At 40.8% G+C, this 18,245-nt stretch overlaps 1 protein-coding gene across 3 annotated transcripts in view; it reads right to left on the reverse strand.

Moving 5' to 3' along the window:
• Positions 1-18,245, reverse strand: part of TBC1D9 (TBC1 domain family member 9) — a 69,853-nt gene that overhangs the window by 45,281 nt on the left and 6,327 nt on the right. The window contains exon 1 of one of the 3 annotated variants that reach the window (XM_068680791.1): positions 5,763-6,094. The exons of 1 other annotated variant lie outside the window; for it this stretch is intronic. In XM_068680791.1, coding sequence (XP_068536892.1) covers positions 5,763-5,889 — 127 coding nt within the window. In that variant the 5' untranslated portion in view covers positions 5,890-6,094. Of the gene's footprint in view, positions 1-5,762; positions 6,095-18,245 lie in introns of those variants that run through there. One more of the 3 variants, XM_068680790.1, reaches the window with a different exon arrangement.

Genomic DNA, 18,245 nt, shown 5'->3' on the forward strand with positions numbered 1-18,245 from the left:
GACATTTCCAACAGGGTTTCACACAAACAGATCTCAGGAGAAATAGCAGTCCAGAAAACATTACTGAATTTGTTTGTCAAGAAAAAAAAATGATGTCAGAAGGCAAAAATGGCAAGTGACAGCTCAGAGGCCTTGATGGGTCACATTACTCAAAGTGTAAAAAATGAAGTGACATCAGGGAAAGTCTTGGGCCAAGAAGCATTTTGGTAGAGAAACCTGAGCTGCACAAGCACCAAGGAACACTGAGAATTTTCATCCCAGGCGCTGTATCTATGCAAAGAGCACATCGTCTGTAAGAACCAGAGATCAACAGAAGCATTAAACAGGAAATGAGACACCTTCCAATTAAGCACCTGTGAAAACACCTAGGGATTCAGCAGAAAGATCAGTGAGTCAATCCAGAGAACCAAAAGGAATTCAGCTCTTTGACATCTGGATTTCCTGAAGTAGAAATCTACTAGTATGAAGAAGCAGATATACCCATGGCAAATCCTTGTAAGAAACCTCAACAGTGGGAGAGGAGATTTGATGCAACACCAGATAACAGAGCCAAACGGACATGGAAAGCTAACAGACAGACTGACCACCTACATAAGTGCTGCTGTGTGTATTTTGATAGCCATTTCAAACATTGGAAAGCAGATTTTCTAGCGAGTTGCATCAAGTTTGACATGTAAAATCCTAACTACTTGAGTCAATGAGGACAGAAAGCAACACGTTTATTACAGCACATACCATCTTCTCATCACAAAGATGATACACCGGTCAAAAGCTTTTCTAATGTCAGGCATAAACAATTTTTTAAGTAAGTCCTTCCTCAAACCTCTGAGTTGGGAGGTTGAGAGCATGACAGAATTTCTTCTCCAAATCTGAGCTACTAATTGCCATGTCTAGTGAGGGTGCAGGAAAACGTTCTGACTTAGAAAACTGCACAGGATTAAAAATGACATCAGATTCAACGTTGATGCCTTGCGCTAGTCAGCTGAGCTCAGAACCTCTCCTTTCTGACTTTCCAACGAGGAAATTACACGATAACCTCTTCTGCAAAAATAGCTGGTGAGAAAGATAGTACTTCATCAATTTCTTTTACCACCAGCAGTCAGCAAATTTCCATCTGCTCTCTTCTGCTTAAGCATTTGAATCATCTTTGGCAACATCTCCCAGACTTACAAACTTGTGCTGAATCTCTCACACATGCACTGTCCCAGCTGTAAGCATAAATGCCGTATCTGCAAAATAATTCATTCCTAAAAACAGTTCTTGCAAACTAAGATAAACAATTTATTTGCCTTCGGATTCAAAGGGATTTTATAGTAACAAGATGTTAAAGAAAATTAATGAGAATTTCATGTCCATTTCACACAGAAATGTACACAGGCAAAAAGCACACAGCAGTTCCACAAATTAACCATACCACACCCTGTCTCTTCCTGTAAGCTGTGAACATGCTGCTTTGCTGTCAATTATTAGTTGCACTAATTCCTTGCAATGCTGTTCCCACATAAAAGCCTTTGGCAAGCATTACCACACGATAGCAGAAAGCAGATAATGTTTTTTTTACCTTTTTGTTGTATCAGTATGCCACATGCACTTACATGCACATACAAAAAAAAATGAGCCTTTTAGTTATTCATAAACTTTATGACATGTTCAAGACCCTCACATCCACGAAAGTAGCACGGCCATACAGTGCACAATGCCCAAATGATGGCAGGGAGGTGGCTTCACGTTCTGTCCAGCTGATACAGGCTGCCCTATGACACACTGGACCCCCTCTCAAGAAAGAACGGGCCTATAGAGGGAAGGTAGCTGACCACCAGGAAGCAAAATAGTTATGAGGAAGAGGGTTAAAAACAGCTGTCACCTTTGAGAAAACTCAAAAGAGGAAAGAAAATAATTTTTCCCTGTCGGTCAACAAAAGGAAGCTGAAACTCCTGAATGAGCGTCACCCAGAAACAAGATAAAGGAACTACTTGCAAGGCACAAAACAATTTAGTGATGGAGAGCGCTCATCAACCATCAAACATTTTTAAAGTAGGGAAGTACATTTTTCAGTCTTGTCCTGGAAGATTATTGCGGCATGTAAGATAATGCAAGTTCGCAGAACAGCAATGAAAAAAGGAAAAAAAAAATAAATAAATCCGATTTACAAGTCTTTCCTGTAGTTCTTAGTCCAAAGAACTGAAAACAAAACCTAACCAGCCCTTCACTTAAGGCATGCTTACAAAGGAAAGTTGCAGTGAAGTGGCTGCTGCTGACACATACACAATCATTTAAAAGTGTCCAGGCCCTAATTCAGTCTAAAATGGCTTACCACAGCTTAGTAAAAAAGCTGTAGCTCTTAAGCAGACTGACTATTCAGACATCTTGTTAGCAGAGATGACTTCTTCAGACTCAATAATTAGGCACTGCCCTGACACAGAACAAGACGATCATCATGCTTCTAACATGCTACAATCCAATATACAAGTAAGTGCAGAAAATGCTTCTAATGTCCAGCTGAGTGTTGAGGTAAGATGGATTTCTCTGTTCTACTAGTTTACGTAAATGGAGGCCAAGAAAGAAGGATCTGTGCAGAAAGGGCTGAGATTTCACCACGTATCCCTGAGTGACTGATACTACCTTTCCAGCAAAGGATTGCTGCACTCGGAGTAGATCCAGAAGAACAGGTAATGTGAGTACTGCTCTTCTTCTTCTTCTTCAAAGTCATAAGAATTACTTTCACCCACCCCCCAGGCTATATAAACTACTTGTTTTTAGACTACAGTGTGTGAAAAAACCTGAAAGATGCGTTCCTCTGGACTTAGCTCTGGTGATGGTAACCTCCCTGCACAGCAGGAGGGGTAACACTGAGACCTGGCAGCCTTTAGACACATTTCTGCAGTCACAGCATCCAACCACAGCGCTGTCTCAAGAAGTCTGCACCGGCTTCCCCCTCATTCCCAGCCACCTCGGAAAGCACTCTACCTCTTCCTTCAGCTTTACCTACACAATGGCACCGCGGTGCAGCCCCAATTTATGTTCTTTGAAGTCAGACAGACGGAGAGAAGGGCGTTACACTTAGTCCAGCTCTGTCTGCCTACTGGTTATTTTCACAGCAACCCTGGACTTGAAGGCAATGCCAGAAAATCAATGCTTCTCGTTGTTGAACTACGGTTTAAGTTACATAGGGAAGCCATCTCATGTCATCGAGCCCACATTCCCATCAATTTGAAAGTCAATTATCATTCTACGATTTAAGACAAATGCCTTCAGTCAATAATGAGGGAGCACAAGTCAGCAGAACTTAGATTACAAGGAAAAAAAAAAGGTGACAGCTGTACCTGCATCTTCTCTTGAATGCATAAATTCAGACCACTCTGAACCACAATGAAGATTTTATATACAATATTTTTAATCAAATTCAGGGACACGTGATCTTGTTTCCCACAAAGCAATGAGCCAAGTTTTACACAACATTCATGGGTAGATGCCTTTTTAGGCTGTTATCTGAAAAAAATTCTGCACTGTATCACTACAGAATGGAAAAATAAGGAAAAGTAAATTAAGAAAAAAATGAAAAGGTCCTTTTTTTTTCCCCCTGTTTCTCTAACGTAGACCTAATAACCTCCAAAATCCGTCACTGGAGCTATATCATTATTATCTACAGAATTTCCCACAGTGTCATCCTAAGTGCTATCATTGTTAGAAACTATATATCCCATTAATTATTCAGAAGTTTTTGTTGTTGTTGTTTTGAACTCTCGGGATCAGTTAGGTCCCCCTAAACTTCTGCCTTTAGCTAGCCTTGTCTATCAAGACTGAGCCACTTGCTTTCTTTGCCTGCACTGGCCCTCAGTGGGCCAACCACAGCTGTTAGAGCAACCAGCACAAAATTCCAGGATTGGTATTTCCAGGGAAAAAAAATAACCATAAGTTCCTCTTCTTATCATGCCTACCAAGCTGGGAGTGGTCTGGCTATTCTACAGCCGTTTCTTTCTTCCTCACCTACCTTTTATACACCACTGTATCACAAATCCACGCACTAACGTGGCAAGGTCTGACAAGGTCCCATAGAGGCTTTCGATACTGCCAGCGCTGATAACTCCCACACGTTAGTGCTGGGTGCTTGTTTAGCTATGGTTCTGGCAACATACTAAAAAAATCTCCAGCTCTTCCCCCCAGGCATCATATAAACATGCAAACAAAACACGTAGGAATTATTTAGCTACTTGTTGCCATTACCTCAATCCGATTGCAGCTGCAACACCATGCAGATAGACCCTAAAAAAGCTACTTGGAAAGCCATCTTCAAAACGTGCTTAGAACTTGTGCCTTCTAAATCAATATTCACTACACAGAGAGCATTCACATGCTAAAATAGCAGATGCGGTGGACAAAAACTGAAATATCAAGGGGGAAAAATGCAGAAACAAAGATAGAACTGTTTCTATATTCTGAACTGCTGCTAAATGCTGTCAGCTTATTTAAGCTTCACAAACAAGGAGCATGCATTTATGAATCTTGTTCTCACTCAAAGGAGAAGATCTTCAAAGCAATCTCTGTCTGTACAGGGGTATCATCTATCACACCACGTGTACTGCTGCAACATGGCCTTGATATACACACACTGCAAATATGTTGAAAAGAACATAAAATTCTCAAAACGCTTCCCAGGAACTGAAGTGTTTGGAAGATTGTCTGGGTTTTTCAAACAATCTCTAATTCAGAGGTGACAAAGTCAGAGAGGTACAGGAGCGCCTACTCAAACCACCTCCACTAAAACAGAAGAAAAAGACCTTGGAGGCCAGTAAGCAATCCAAGGAAGGAGTGTCTGCAAACAGTTCCTCAGTAAACACAGCAGGGGTAAAGTTTTGAGGCAAGAAATATTTAAGTGGATTTGTCAACACTGCCCATAATTTCAAAGATTAAAAAAAAAAAAAATACAGGAAAACAACAGAAATCTACAGCCAATGCAAAACGACTGCTGGTCACTTTCTACACAAGGACAAGGTGGGCTTGATTAACCTTTGACACTGAAGATCTCAAGGGCCTACATGAAAAAACACTTTGGAGTGATGCATTAGTTTAGATTATAAATTGTTTGCAGGTCCATAGAGTATTCAGAGGTTGAAGAAACACTTAATCTTCTGGTAAATATACCCAGGACCTTGAAGCAGGCATCGATGCCGTCCATGTGCTTATTTTGATTAACCTAAGTAACTGGTTTCAATGCAAGCGGGGAAGGAAGAAACCAGTTTTCAGCAAAGGAGCTTGAGCATTTCCTACCAAGTCAAGAAGGACCAATGGTAACACCGCTGGGTTCCGTATCTCAGGTTTTATGGAAACGTGTACACGTTACCTAAAAATGACTAGAGGTCTACAATAATGGGTGTATGCAGTTGTCGTGTTTGCAGTTGTCAGGCGACCAACATACGTAGGAGCCAGACACCTACAAAAGTGTTTCCAGTTGACAGTGGCTGAAAACAAAGCATTTGTGGAAGAGGCTTTACAAGGACATCCTCAAGAATAGAGAGAAGCCAAAGTCAATGCGTTATATTAGCACGTACCTACGACTTACACCTCGGTCTCGTTTTAAGGAGCACCAAATCACCGAGAACCTCACAAGTCACACCCTCACGCAGCAGGGCACGGCCAGCGCTGGCACCCACCCTCACAACGCCTTCGCGGCAGCTCCGCGCCCGTAACCCTTAGGGCCAGCCCCAGAGCATCCCCTCAGCGCCCAGGGACGCCGCAGGGCCCTGCCCCGCCGCCGGCCTTACCCGCCAGTCCCCCGCCGCCTCCATCGCCGCCGTGCCCCTTCCTCCTCTGCAGGATGAAGTAGGGGTTGGCCCGCTCCGTCACCCACAGCGCGTTGGCCAGCAGCACCTCCTCGGGGTTCACCCACATGCTCCCGCCGCGGACAAAGGGCGTGCGCCCCGCGGGGCCTCACGCACAGCAGCAGCAGCGGCGGCCGCCTCAGACGCCACCATGCCCGGCCGCCGAGCAACGGCGGGGACGGGGAGGAGGAGGATGGGGAAGAGGCGGCAGCCGCATGCCCTCGGCGCTGCTGCCGCCGCCGGGCGCGGAGGGGCGGCCCCGGCAGCAGCCGCCGCAGCGCCCAGGGCAGCGGTGACATCAACGGCCGCCGCGCACCGCCCAACGGCCCGCCCAACGGCCGCAACGGCCCGCCCAACCGCCGCTCCTAGCCGAGCAGCTCGAGATACCGACTACATTAAGTCTCTAAATCACGAACGCGGCGTGATCCAGCCACAAACTTTCCACAGAGCCCTTGGTTTTACAGTAGGGGCGTCCTGCAGCTGGTGCCTTGTCACGGAGAGGTGACTGCCACCTGAGGCGGCGGGCTGAGGAGCGCTCCTCACATTCGCACCGTGCCACGGTAAATGCTTGCTGGTGTCACTAAGGCAGGGAAATATGATCCCAATAGGAGCGCAGAAAGGCTTCTCCAGCCTTCCAGAATTTATGGTAGAATCGTATTAGTTGGAATTCTAACGTTGGTGAAACGACCTCACCCTTTTCACTGGACAATGAGGAGGAGAATTTAAGAAAAACTGACCAAATTTCTTATAACTTCAGAAAGAAATTTCAATTTTCGCTTTGTTTTTGTTTTGACCAGCTCTATCTAAGACATATTTCTTAGAAAGAGCAGTCAGGCATTAGAATAGATTGCCCAGGGAGGTGGTGGAGTCACCCTCCCTGTGGGTGTTTAAGGAAAGGCTGGACGTGGTGCTTGGGGACATGGGTTAGTGGGTGACAGTGGTGGTATGGGGATGGTTGGACCAAATGATCTTGGAGATCTCTTCCAACCTTAATGATGCTGTAATATAACAAGTAAAATTTAACTTTCAGTCTAACCTGGCAAAAAGTAATAGCAAAAATTCTTAGTAACTTCCTTTACTAAAGGCAGGATGTCACACACAAATGGCTCGTAAATGTTTGTGTTGTCACAGAAGCACGGATGGCATTACATTCTTGTACTTTCATCACTGCCAACAACATGTAGTAGAATTACTATGACAGCACTAGCATTTTAGGTCAGTGGATAACCAAACCTGAAGAATAACTGAGTAATTCTGCTGCAGCCAGAGCCAGCAATGGAGTTAATCTGGTGTTTCCTTGAGAAGGAAAAAATCAGTTGCAGGTGTTAGGAAGCCCTCCTGTCTCCCATGCCTAACTTGGGCACAGACAGTTACGTATGCAGAACTGTGAGCACTGAAAACAACTGCCAGGCCTTAATAGCACCAATTAGTCTGTTTTACATCTGACTACAATGACGTACATTAATGGCATAAAGAACACCAAAACCATAGTTTTTAATGTCCTTTATATTTATTTCTGTTAAGCGCTCTGCAATATTTTAATAAATTTGGAAAGAAGCAAGATGTCATCCCTCAAGTAATGACATTTAAAATTATGCTATACTGCGTCTTTTCGTTGCTTTGTTGCTGTGTTGTAGATAGCATCAAAGCATTTTTAAATAGAAATTTGAGCCGCTTTCACAGTAATGAAAAAACAGTTGTTACGCCATCATGGCTGACCTTTCTCTTAAAGCTAATGCAAATATTATCTCCTATATGCCAAACATGCATTTTTATCCCTCATGTAAAATACTTATCTACACGTTTTTTTTTTATGGATTTTAGTTGCCCATTAACAAGTTTCTATCCAGTAGTCTGGGAACAAAATAAAGAATTAGGATAGACTAAAAATGGACTTTTTAAAATGGACTTTAAAATTGACTTTTTTTTTTAAATCGTAAATGCAAAATGGAAAACAGAAAAGTCAGCATTTGAATAATTGACCCAGCTAGTATTGCAATATTGTGTTAGGAACAAACAAAACTATATCAGGTTGGAACCTACGTGTGGTTTTAATACTAACTAGGAGTATTTGAAAGTCGCTGTGCCATTAGATTTAAAACTTCAACACATGCCCTTCAATCTGGAAGAATGTATTAAAGGAATGGTTAAATCAGGAACAGATATTAATACAAAACAATTAGTTACTTCTTATAATATTATGTTATAAACACCTTGGAGAAGAAAATAAACATGATGCTAGCCGTTCTGTGCATTGTCATCAGGTTAATGGACAATAACAGTACCCGACTAGGAAAAAAGATAAAGTAAAGCAGGCATTTTGCTATTTATTCCCCCGAACACCTCCTTACAATTGGCCTCTTTTTTAAATGTAGCTAACTGGCATTTGTGAGTGGCACAAGACAGCCATTTAGCTGGCTAGGAGCAAAGATAAAATATCACGTAAAAACTTATCTTTGATAAATGTACACACTGTTCAGCTTGGAACAATAGCCATACAGGTCCTGTACAAGGGCATACCTAAGCACAGGAAAGCACCTAGTCATCACTATCTGGAAACTTAGCTCCTTGGACTGCTATAAATCAACACCTTATTTATACATGGAGACAGCTGGTGTTGAGCTTTTTGTGACATGTGTTTTACTTTATAAATGTTGCCAAAGGTTTAAAAAGCCAGAGGGCATTGTGTTAGTTACTATGTGGAATGAAACAGGACATAAGAAAGAAAAGGATCTGAGATTTCTTAGTGCATGGTCAACTCACCTGCCACAAAACTTCGTGTTTATATGCCTGTAACACCGTTTATTGAAGCAACTAGAAGCATTCAAAAATAATGATAGCACTTTTACCATGCTCCTACAAGTACATATTACAGGCACTTCTACAGATGAGACTGAATCATAGGAAATAATTCTTGCTTCAGGTCATCCAGGAAGTCTGTTGCAAGGATGTGAGTAAAAGTACTCAAATCTCAGCATCCACTATCTGCAGTTTTCCACTTCCCAGCTCTGATAAGTGTCCTTCAGACTCAGAACCAGGGCCACTCACTCTCAGGCCCTTTATCACTCCAAAATAATTTTGTAATCCTTGGGTCTAGTCTCAAGAGCCATTAATGGACTGATTGAATTGCTGAGCACCTGCTGTAAGATGTACCTTTTTTTTTTTATGAAGTATAACACTCAGCACGTGTGAAATATTGCAGCCAACTGGAACACAACCTGCCTGATAGAAAAGAGTTACTTTCTGTAGGATTTTGGTATCTATTCAGTACCAGGCCACCAAAAGTACCATTTACTATCCCATACCAGGGTTAGGCAGGTAGTACACCAGGAAGACAGCATCAATAAATGTCCCAAGGAAATCTGGAAACAAAGCATTTCAAGGTGAAATAGAGCAAAGGTATTAGAAAGTAACCCAAACAAGTCCCTGGAGTTTTTCAGCAAAAACAGAGGGTACATTCACCAGCATGAAAGCAATCTGGGAAGACAACATATACCCTCACTGCAGAGGCTAGATAAACATCTGCATCTCATTAAAGGATGCCAAAAAAAGATTTTATGATTTGTTAATTTGCTGAAGAACAAGGACACTTTTTTTTTTTAAAAAAAAAAAAGGTTGTCCTCTGTAACCTTTCTTACCTGGCCTCATATGCCATAAACAAAAACATTTATTGGCTTCCCTATTTATTTTGCTTGAGCTGAAAGTGATTTCAAAGTAACAGACTAGCAGCAGGGTGTTTTGTTCTTAATGATGTGGTGATTCTTACAAAGGAAACATCCAGCATTTCTTCCAGGTACCCACAGAGTGTCACGGTGGATCTTCACCAAGCTGTAGTGGTTCATTTTGAATTTGTGACAACAGAGGTTGAACAGAAAAGCAGTGTTGACTTCAGAGGGTCTCAGGCACACAGCAAGGCAGCAGGGAGAGCACCTGACCCTCTGTCAGGAGATTCAGACAGGAACTATTTTTTATTTTGACTAGATATGCCTTCCTAAAGGCATCACACCAGGAGGTCTGTTCTGTTACAGCTAGATTCTTCTACGTTTGCATATCTGACAGGAAACACCAACTCTGAAGATAATACCCAGCTGTCTCTTCTCTTCCCAGCATATTTTCATTGCCTGGAAAGACTGTCAAATTCAGGACAAACTTTCCAGCTTTCAGTCTGAATGAAGAATCTAGATTTCCAAGGAAGGCCAATTAAAGCAGTTTCACGTTCTGTGATGCATTTTTACACTTCCCTATAACCATAACAACTATTCTTGTGTATGCCACTCACTACTCTTTGCTCTCATTTTGAATGAAAGTTTTTTTTAGGCCAGTTTTTTGTTAGATTCTGCTGGTCTCCCACAGAAAACATGCAGTTTATTGATAAAAAACAAGATTTATTTATTTTTTTGGCAAGGCATTGTATTTAACTCTGCTGTTAGGTACAGTAACAACTGCTTCAATCTTTGTAAAGCACTGCTGTATACTAGGCTCTTCACAGCTGAGGTAGCCATCTGCCCACAACCCACATGTCGGATTGTGGCCTACCTCGCTTGGTGATGTGCATCAGATAAGACTTACCAGCTCTCCTGCCATATCTATTCTATCCTTTGAACTCTGACAGTTTTTGAAGAGTAGATATCAGAATTGGACACAGTATTTTAACAAAGCTTTACCTTTTTTTTTTTAAACAAAATGAAATAAGATCCTTGCTGCTTTTGAGAAATTCTTTCTGGAACGCCTTGCTTTGACATAGCACTACACTGAGAACACACGAAGTGCTTTATTCTAAACCTTCACCCAGGAAGGGCTTTCTAAAGCAACCACCCATGTTTTGGATATAACTGGTGCTCTTTGCCTTACATTTGGTTTATGGACTTCAGTGCTGGACTGTAGTGGAGCGATCTGTGACTTGTTATAGCAATGACCTTACACCAGTAGTTATTATCCTGCTTATCCCTGTGTCAATCATAAACATTGTCAGTAAAAATCCTTTAGTACAATCCTCATCATTTAGATTATTAAAGTGATACATGGACTGCTACAAACCATCCCACTCAGTATTATCCCCTTGTTCTAAAATCTGTGGGTTCATTTCGTACCCAGTTGTTCAGACCAAGTTAATTGCTTGTATGTCTTTACAATTAGAATTGCTTTGGCAAAATCCAGACATTTTTCAACTCTATCTCTATTGGCTGAAGCTTTTATCCTGCCAAAAAGAAGCAAGCTTTATTTGACTGGACTTAATTTGATGAGACCACCCATCTACTGTTCAAAAAAAAAAAAAGTTATATTCCCTTCCTGTAAATATTTCTTAATATTATCCCAGATAAATCATTCCCTCATTGCAACAAAGTTCAGCGATAGACTAACTAATCCATGGTTTGTTAGATCTAGCACTCTAACCAAAGCTTGTTCTTTTGAAATGTGGGAACTACCTCAGTATACAGATGAGTATCAAAATTTCAACATCAGCCATCTTCCAGTGGAATGGAAATAGGTTAAATAAACCCAACAACTAAAATTCTGAAGACATTATTGAGGTTTACTACAACCAAACAAATCTGACAATCATAAAGTTGAGAAGAAAAACAGCCTATTTGAATAGGCCTTAGGAGGTTGCACACAGTTGAGATAATGTTACTAAACTAAGAGGAAAACCAACAAAGATTTGACACCAGATGATATTTTTAAAAGCAACTGTCCTGAAAAAAGGCACTGTTGCCATACTTCAGTGAGATACTAGAAAAAAGGGTGGGACACATTTTGGTAACAGCACAATCTGCCTCTTTGTTTCAGGTTCAGCAATCCAACTTCATTTTGCACCTTCCTGTTAGCACCTTAAGGAGCAAGCAGTCAGTCACTGAACCAGCTCAGCAAGAAGCTTCATTGGTGCTGTTTCTTCAGAGTGAGAGGAGTGAGAAAGCTCAGAACTGCACTGGTAAGGAATTAAATTTATTCTGAAAATTTTGGTGGTGTGAATTACAAGAGCATGCGATTATAACTTGTTCCTGGTGGAGATGATAGATTTCCTGAGGGACAATTTATGTTGGACAACAGAGAAACTGCTGGACTTAATTTGGTTTTAAGAGTGTTAATGCTCAGTGATTACTTACCTTAAACCTCTTCATGAGCTACTTATGCTAAGCACCTGAATTTGAATACTTTATTCTATGCCATAAGACTTAATTTTGCTCAGTCATAAACTAGTTAGGTTTGTTTATCCTTACATTCAATGTAAATTTTGTTTACCCTCCAATGACATCCCTTGCTTTTTTGTACATTTTGTTATCTGAGTTATGCTAAAATGGAGTGCAAATTATTTAGAGAAACATCTTTTGATAAGAAATAAGGACTGAACCTGAGTTAGATCTGTAGAAAACCAGGAGGCTGAGGTGCTAGTCAATCCATTTACTCACTTGTGTAGTGAATACTTTGCATAGTTAATTGAATCTGTAGTTAGCTTACTCTAGAGCTTTCCTCAGCATTACTCTGGGAAAGTCTGGGATCTTCAGCAGTTGCTCTGGTTGCTGAAAGCAGAAACCTGAAAAGTGACTCAGAAATCTCATAAGCATAGCTGGGTAGGGAGACATCATGGAGCAGACTGTAGAATTTTCCCCTCTCGTTTAGCTTGCAAACTGAGTCAATAAATAAGAGTCACAATAATGTATTACAGTGATTGCAATTCCTGTGTTTAATTGTAATGCCTTTTATTCCTTAGCAAATAATCCCATGTGGTTATGGAGGGAGTCAACAACACATTAATTTGTCAAATGCTGGCATAGAGGTGGTGACAGTTTGTGGGTGGGGATTAGCCTGTACAAAGACTGTGTGTAAACAGCTGGGGGGGCTTTTTCTTTTTGCTTTATTAACTGTTTACCAGTTATTTGCCTCGTTATTGAAAATAACAAACACCAATGTGAGTTAAGATACTAAAATCTGCAGAGCTTACTTGCTTTGAAAGCTTCACATCAGTTCCAGCTGAACATATTCAAGTCCCCTGCAATATCATGCTCTGGGTAACCCTGGAGGACAGGTTTGCCATAGCAGTTGATCCACATAACCTCATAAAACCAAACTCAAATTTGTTTGTGCTAATTTCCTGAGTAGACTGCGTAAATAAATACTGACCTAGATCACATTGTCATATTTCTCAGTTTCACAGATTACCTAGTCTACGTAGGCAATAGTAGTGTATTTAGCTCTGAAACATAGAAGAATGCATGCACATATACATAGATATTTTTAATTCAAAAAGAAAATGAACATACCAAAACACCATGAGAGCCACATTAGAAAACAGTATTCAGGAATAAGAGCTTTATTCAACATAAACTTCTACCCAAAAAAATCTGGTGTTAATTCAAATTGCACTTTAGTGATGCAGTTCAGGTGCAGTTTTAAATGTCTCAAAAATAAGGTGAACAGGAGAGTCAAAGTTCACATGTAAGAACTAAAAGATTTGGGGAATTCCAAGCCTTATATGCCACTGAGATACCTCAAAAGGTAAAATTAAATATCTTATTTTAGGGTAGTATCCAATTAAAAGGCTAACATCTGTTATTTTGTCCTGTTTACATTCATCACAATATTAGTCTTTGCTACCTTACCCTGCCACCCTAGGAAAAGCCAGCTCCCACTGTTGTTTCTGATGATGGAGAAGGTTAGTTGATGTGACCCAGATGCCACATGGGCACAGCTACAGAGAGCCTGTCTTCATCTTTGTTTCCTTGTTAATTAAGCTGCAGTAAGTCACACACAAATATAGCACTGAAGACAAAAGCATCTCTTTGGCAGACTCCCGGCTGCTGCTCTTCCTCCATCCCACTCCTGGCTGTCCACCAAGCAGCTGCTTAAAATCTGGGATCAGAGTTTTTCTCTGCACAAGATGCCTGGTTTTACTGACTGCAGAGCTATTCTGGGAAACTGGCCAGCTTCTAAACCAGTCTCCTCACCATCACACAGACTGCCTCTGATTTGAGAAGTATTTTGAGCTAGAGCTAGCCTAAATAACTGTAAGCTGTAATGTGACCTAGGTTCCAGGTTAATCCAACTCAGTACTCGCCTGCTTTTCAGGCATCCTTACATCTTCCCCCAGTCTCCCCTCAAGCAAAGACAAGCTTCCCTGTATTTGTGGCTTTAGATTAGAATACATCAGTACAAAACGCCATGTTACGTATTCCCATACACACATGCAGAAACAGCAAACACTTAAAACCAACACAGCTGTGTTTGGTGGAGGCTCATACCCTGTTTGGATGCAAGTATACAAAAATTTTTACTGCTGCTGGTGACATCCTCATATATCACTGCTTGAGCTCAGGGCAAAACTTTGCTTTTGAGCCAGTCCAGTATCTTTGCAAGAGGCTAAGAGGAAGATGCATCGTTCTTCAGCCCATTCTTGGATATGGACAAATGAAAGTGAAAGAAAGATGGAAGAAATAGAAGGGGGAGAACACAGACAGAAGTAGTTTAAGGACAAAAGAGGTGTAAACAAAAGCAGAGAAGCTGAAAAGAACCTAATGAAAGTAGATGGAAGAAAGTGGAGAAGAATTCAAAGAGATTTGGAAGAAATCAGACTGAAGCAACATACTTTCTCTCTACAGCATCCAGGAAACAGTTTTTAGTGGTACATAACCACAACAGGAAACCACTTGCACCACTTTCATTCATTTTTCTAGGTATGACTAAGCACAAAATTATTTTACAACAGGTAAAACAACACTTGTTACTTAGCCTTCAGCTATGCTGAGTAGTTAAGCATATCTTTAGGCTATAATCTTTGTTTAGAAGTATTAGTCCATAAAGTATCTCATGCCAACATTGGAACAGGTAAATCTCCTTTCTAAGTAATTTATACTCTAGTTTAGACTAACTCCAAAGTGAAATAAATATGGGTGCAAAACATTAAAGTTTTCTATTAAAGAAGTCCACAGCTTTTAATTAATAATATTTTTACCACAAACTCTGAAATTCTGAAATAACTATTATATTCTAAAATCCCTTACTGATAAAATCCATTGATTTACACATAATATAAAATTAACTCTGTAGAGAAATATAAATGTACACATTACTAACAGCTTTGTACAACAGATGCTGTTATTGTCCCCTTCTGGGAGATGCCAAATATTAGTGAAATACCTGCTGACCATGGACTTTTTTCCTTAAGTAGCTTATGCAGTCCTTTAACTAGACACCATGGATAACCTAGAGGCACTCCTGTCCCCATTTTCTGTGTTCTGGGAGTGAAAGGACAGACTGTGTCACCAAGAGAGCAGTGGGAGTGCAGGTGATGTACACTGATCCACAGCACAATATCCTTTTGGCACCCACTTGTAGGGATGGGAGATTGGCCTTTGCACTCCCAGTTTCTGCAATTTGCACAGCTGGCTCAGTCTATGCCTCTGTGATTAACAGAAGAGAGCACCATTCAGAGGCAGATTTTAAGAAATAAATCACTAACGTGACTGATGCACAGCCCCTACATGCAGTTTTGTTTCTAGAGCATCTTTACCTTCTCTGTAACTCTGACCCTCACACACATCCGTGGGGTTGCTTATAACCCAGTCTATATAATCAGCCTGCTGTTTGCATGGGCCAGGAAGAGGGAAGACAATGCCTCTCCCCCACTCTGTCCTGTTCACATGCAGCAAACACATCAAAATGGCAAATCCACTTCACAAAAAAAAAAAAGATTTATTTTTACATAAAATAATCCTTAAACTAGGTACAGTCCTAACAGATATTTCAAAAGGTGCATATATAACCTCAATAGGTTTTTATACAGAATATAAGTTTTGAATATATTTATATATATGTATTTATATAGTGGAAAACACCCTCAGAAGTAAGTTTGTTGTGATCTGAAAGACGAAGCCACAAGTAATACATTTGATTCTTCGTATGGCCTTGTGACTTGTTTTATTTGTGTTTTGCTCTGAGAAGATGAGTTGTAATTTCTCCAGGCAAGAACAGACATTGAACATTTCAGAGACTTGAAAGTCACATGTATCTTGATTAGGCTTTCTTTTTAAATTGCAAGAAAAGATAAGGAAGAAAACTTGAAACTGAAGCAAGTTCCTATAGAGGATGAACACTGGCTCACACACATGCACACAGTAACTTTGTGCAGCTGAACATCCTGTTGTTGCACACAAGTTCCAGCAAAGCAATCACTGTCCTTCCATGTTATTTTTTTCAGAGTGTTTTCTTGTCCCATGGTATCATCTGAAATTCCTTTCTACAACCTCTATAATGCTAAATGCACCATTTATGCTGGACATGGTTTTGGTCTTGCTTTAGGTCTGAATCCGACATTAAGTGTCCCAAGAAACACAAAGGGAACTTCTCATGTTTTGAGACAGGAGACAAACACAAGACAGAGCAATAACATGAATGATCACCACCCTTGTTGGTCATTTCCTGTAATAGGTGATTACCAATAAGGTAAATTCAGTTTAAACTTAGTTGTCTCACTTAGTCTGGCAGATGCAGAACTGCACATTCTTAATGCAAAGGGACCTCAAGAGTGCTCTTCCATACAGGCCCTCATCAGGATAATGAGTAGTATAGGCAATCCATGACATTTAATGTATATATGAAACAGTTCCAATCACAGCTAGAGAGTGTTCAAAATATTCACACACCTCACGTACCCGTTTCCTCTACTTTTCCTGTAAGAAAAAAAATGCTGAATTGTAGAGTCCTTTACCTTCAGATAGTCTTGATAATAAAATACCACTACTAATCAAAAACAAAAAAAGCAAAGGAAGCAATGCTAACAAAAAAATGTTATGACCTAGTGAGCTTTTCATGGGCTGGCAGCCAGCTGTAAGTTAATGTCTCAGTATTTCCTGTGTGCTCTTTAGCAGCTCAGTGTAAGAGTAATTGGAGAAGGAGAAAGAGTAGCATGGGGGAGAAGAGAAAAAAAATCAGAGGATCTGAGTTATCTGTTAAAAGAAACAGGAATGTAATGAACAACCTGTGTAATCATTCCAAAATAAGTCCACGTTCAGAAATGCATTTAACAACAATTTCACTTTCATAAATTTGAAAGTAAATTATATTGATCTGGTCTAAGGAACTCTTTTTTCCCCTCAGAAGGGATACTGCAGGGAACCATTCAGATATAATATCACACAATAAATTCATAGCTTATGTTAATGTACATATGTGGACCTGTACTTTGTAGCAGGACAAAATTTAAAATGATTGCTGTTATACTTCCAAGTGATTCTGTAGTTGCTGTGTCTTAGTTAATGACCATGGCAGCACTGATAATTTGGAGGCTTGGGCCTGATGCATCAGTCCATTTTCCATTGTTCACTAATTGTCACTTAGTTCAACAGAAGCAGACCAGGGTAAGACAGGAGTGAGAACACGGAGGCAGCCGCAGCTTTTGCCTGCTGCAAATCAGCATATCAGGCTTATGCTGTTGTATTTCAGATGCTTCTCTGGATTATTGTGATACATATTTAATTACTGGATATTTCGCTCCCATGCATGCCAACTTGGCTGGTCTGCCTTCATACTGGCAGCCTGGGTAGCCAGTTGCCCCCCTCACATTCATATCTAGATGTTCACCAGCATGGTTTTGCTTGAAATTAGACCAAGAGCAGACAGGACGGCAAGGCCCAGCACAGGGGAGATTTCCTCTCCCTCCTCCTCTCTTATCTGTGCCCATGAAATATTTATTTGATGAAGCAGCACCGCCTGCTTAACCAATCAAATCTTTCAGAGTTATTTATGAGGGATGACAGAGGGGGTTACATTGGAGAGGAAAACTGATAGACAGTGAAAGTATATTACCATACCAAGATAGCATGCAAAATTATTCTGTGATTATTGAGAAGGGACAGGCCTCTCCTGGCATACATAAACACGCTCCATTATCTGCCACACCTTCATTGTCCTCCATGCAAGACTGAAGGCTGCTGAGGCAGGGGAATATTATTGCTAATTTGCATTTATTCAGCTTATAAAAGTGCATCTACTAAAGCTCAGAGGTCATGGAAGAATACTTATTTACAAGTCCCTCGGCAGAAATATTTTTTTTCATACTATGCACTTCACTGGTAAGTAGTAACAATAGAAGATTTAAACATTTAATCTCTTTGAGCATTTAAACCTCTTCCTAATAATTACACTAGCTCAGATACCAGCCAGGTCACTTCCACAGGCTTTCTGGTACTGCTAGATCCAGATCCCCAGCCTCGCCTTGCTCCAGCAGCATCTAGATTTCAGAGGGCATCAAGCAGTCCCCTCTCTCCCCACCCATCTCTTCTGTGTAGCACATAGCTGCTCTCTGGCCCTTCCACCTCTCATCACCCCTAGGCCTGGATAGGAACTCAAAAAAATTGAGGTTGCTGCAGAGAGCTTTAAAACAGTACTGCAAGTGATGGGTACAGATGTAAAGCCTCAGAATAAGCTCCACTG

Source organism: Anas acuta, chromosome 4 (genome assembly GCF_963932015.1).
Source record: "Anas acuta chromosome 4, bAnaAcu1.1, whole genome shotgun sequence".
Lineage (NCBI taxonomy): Eukaryota > Metazoa > Chordata > Aves > Anseriformes > Anatidae > Anas > Anas acuta.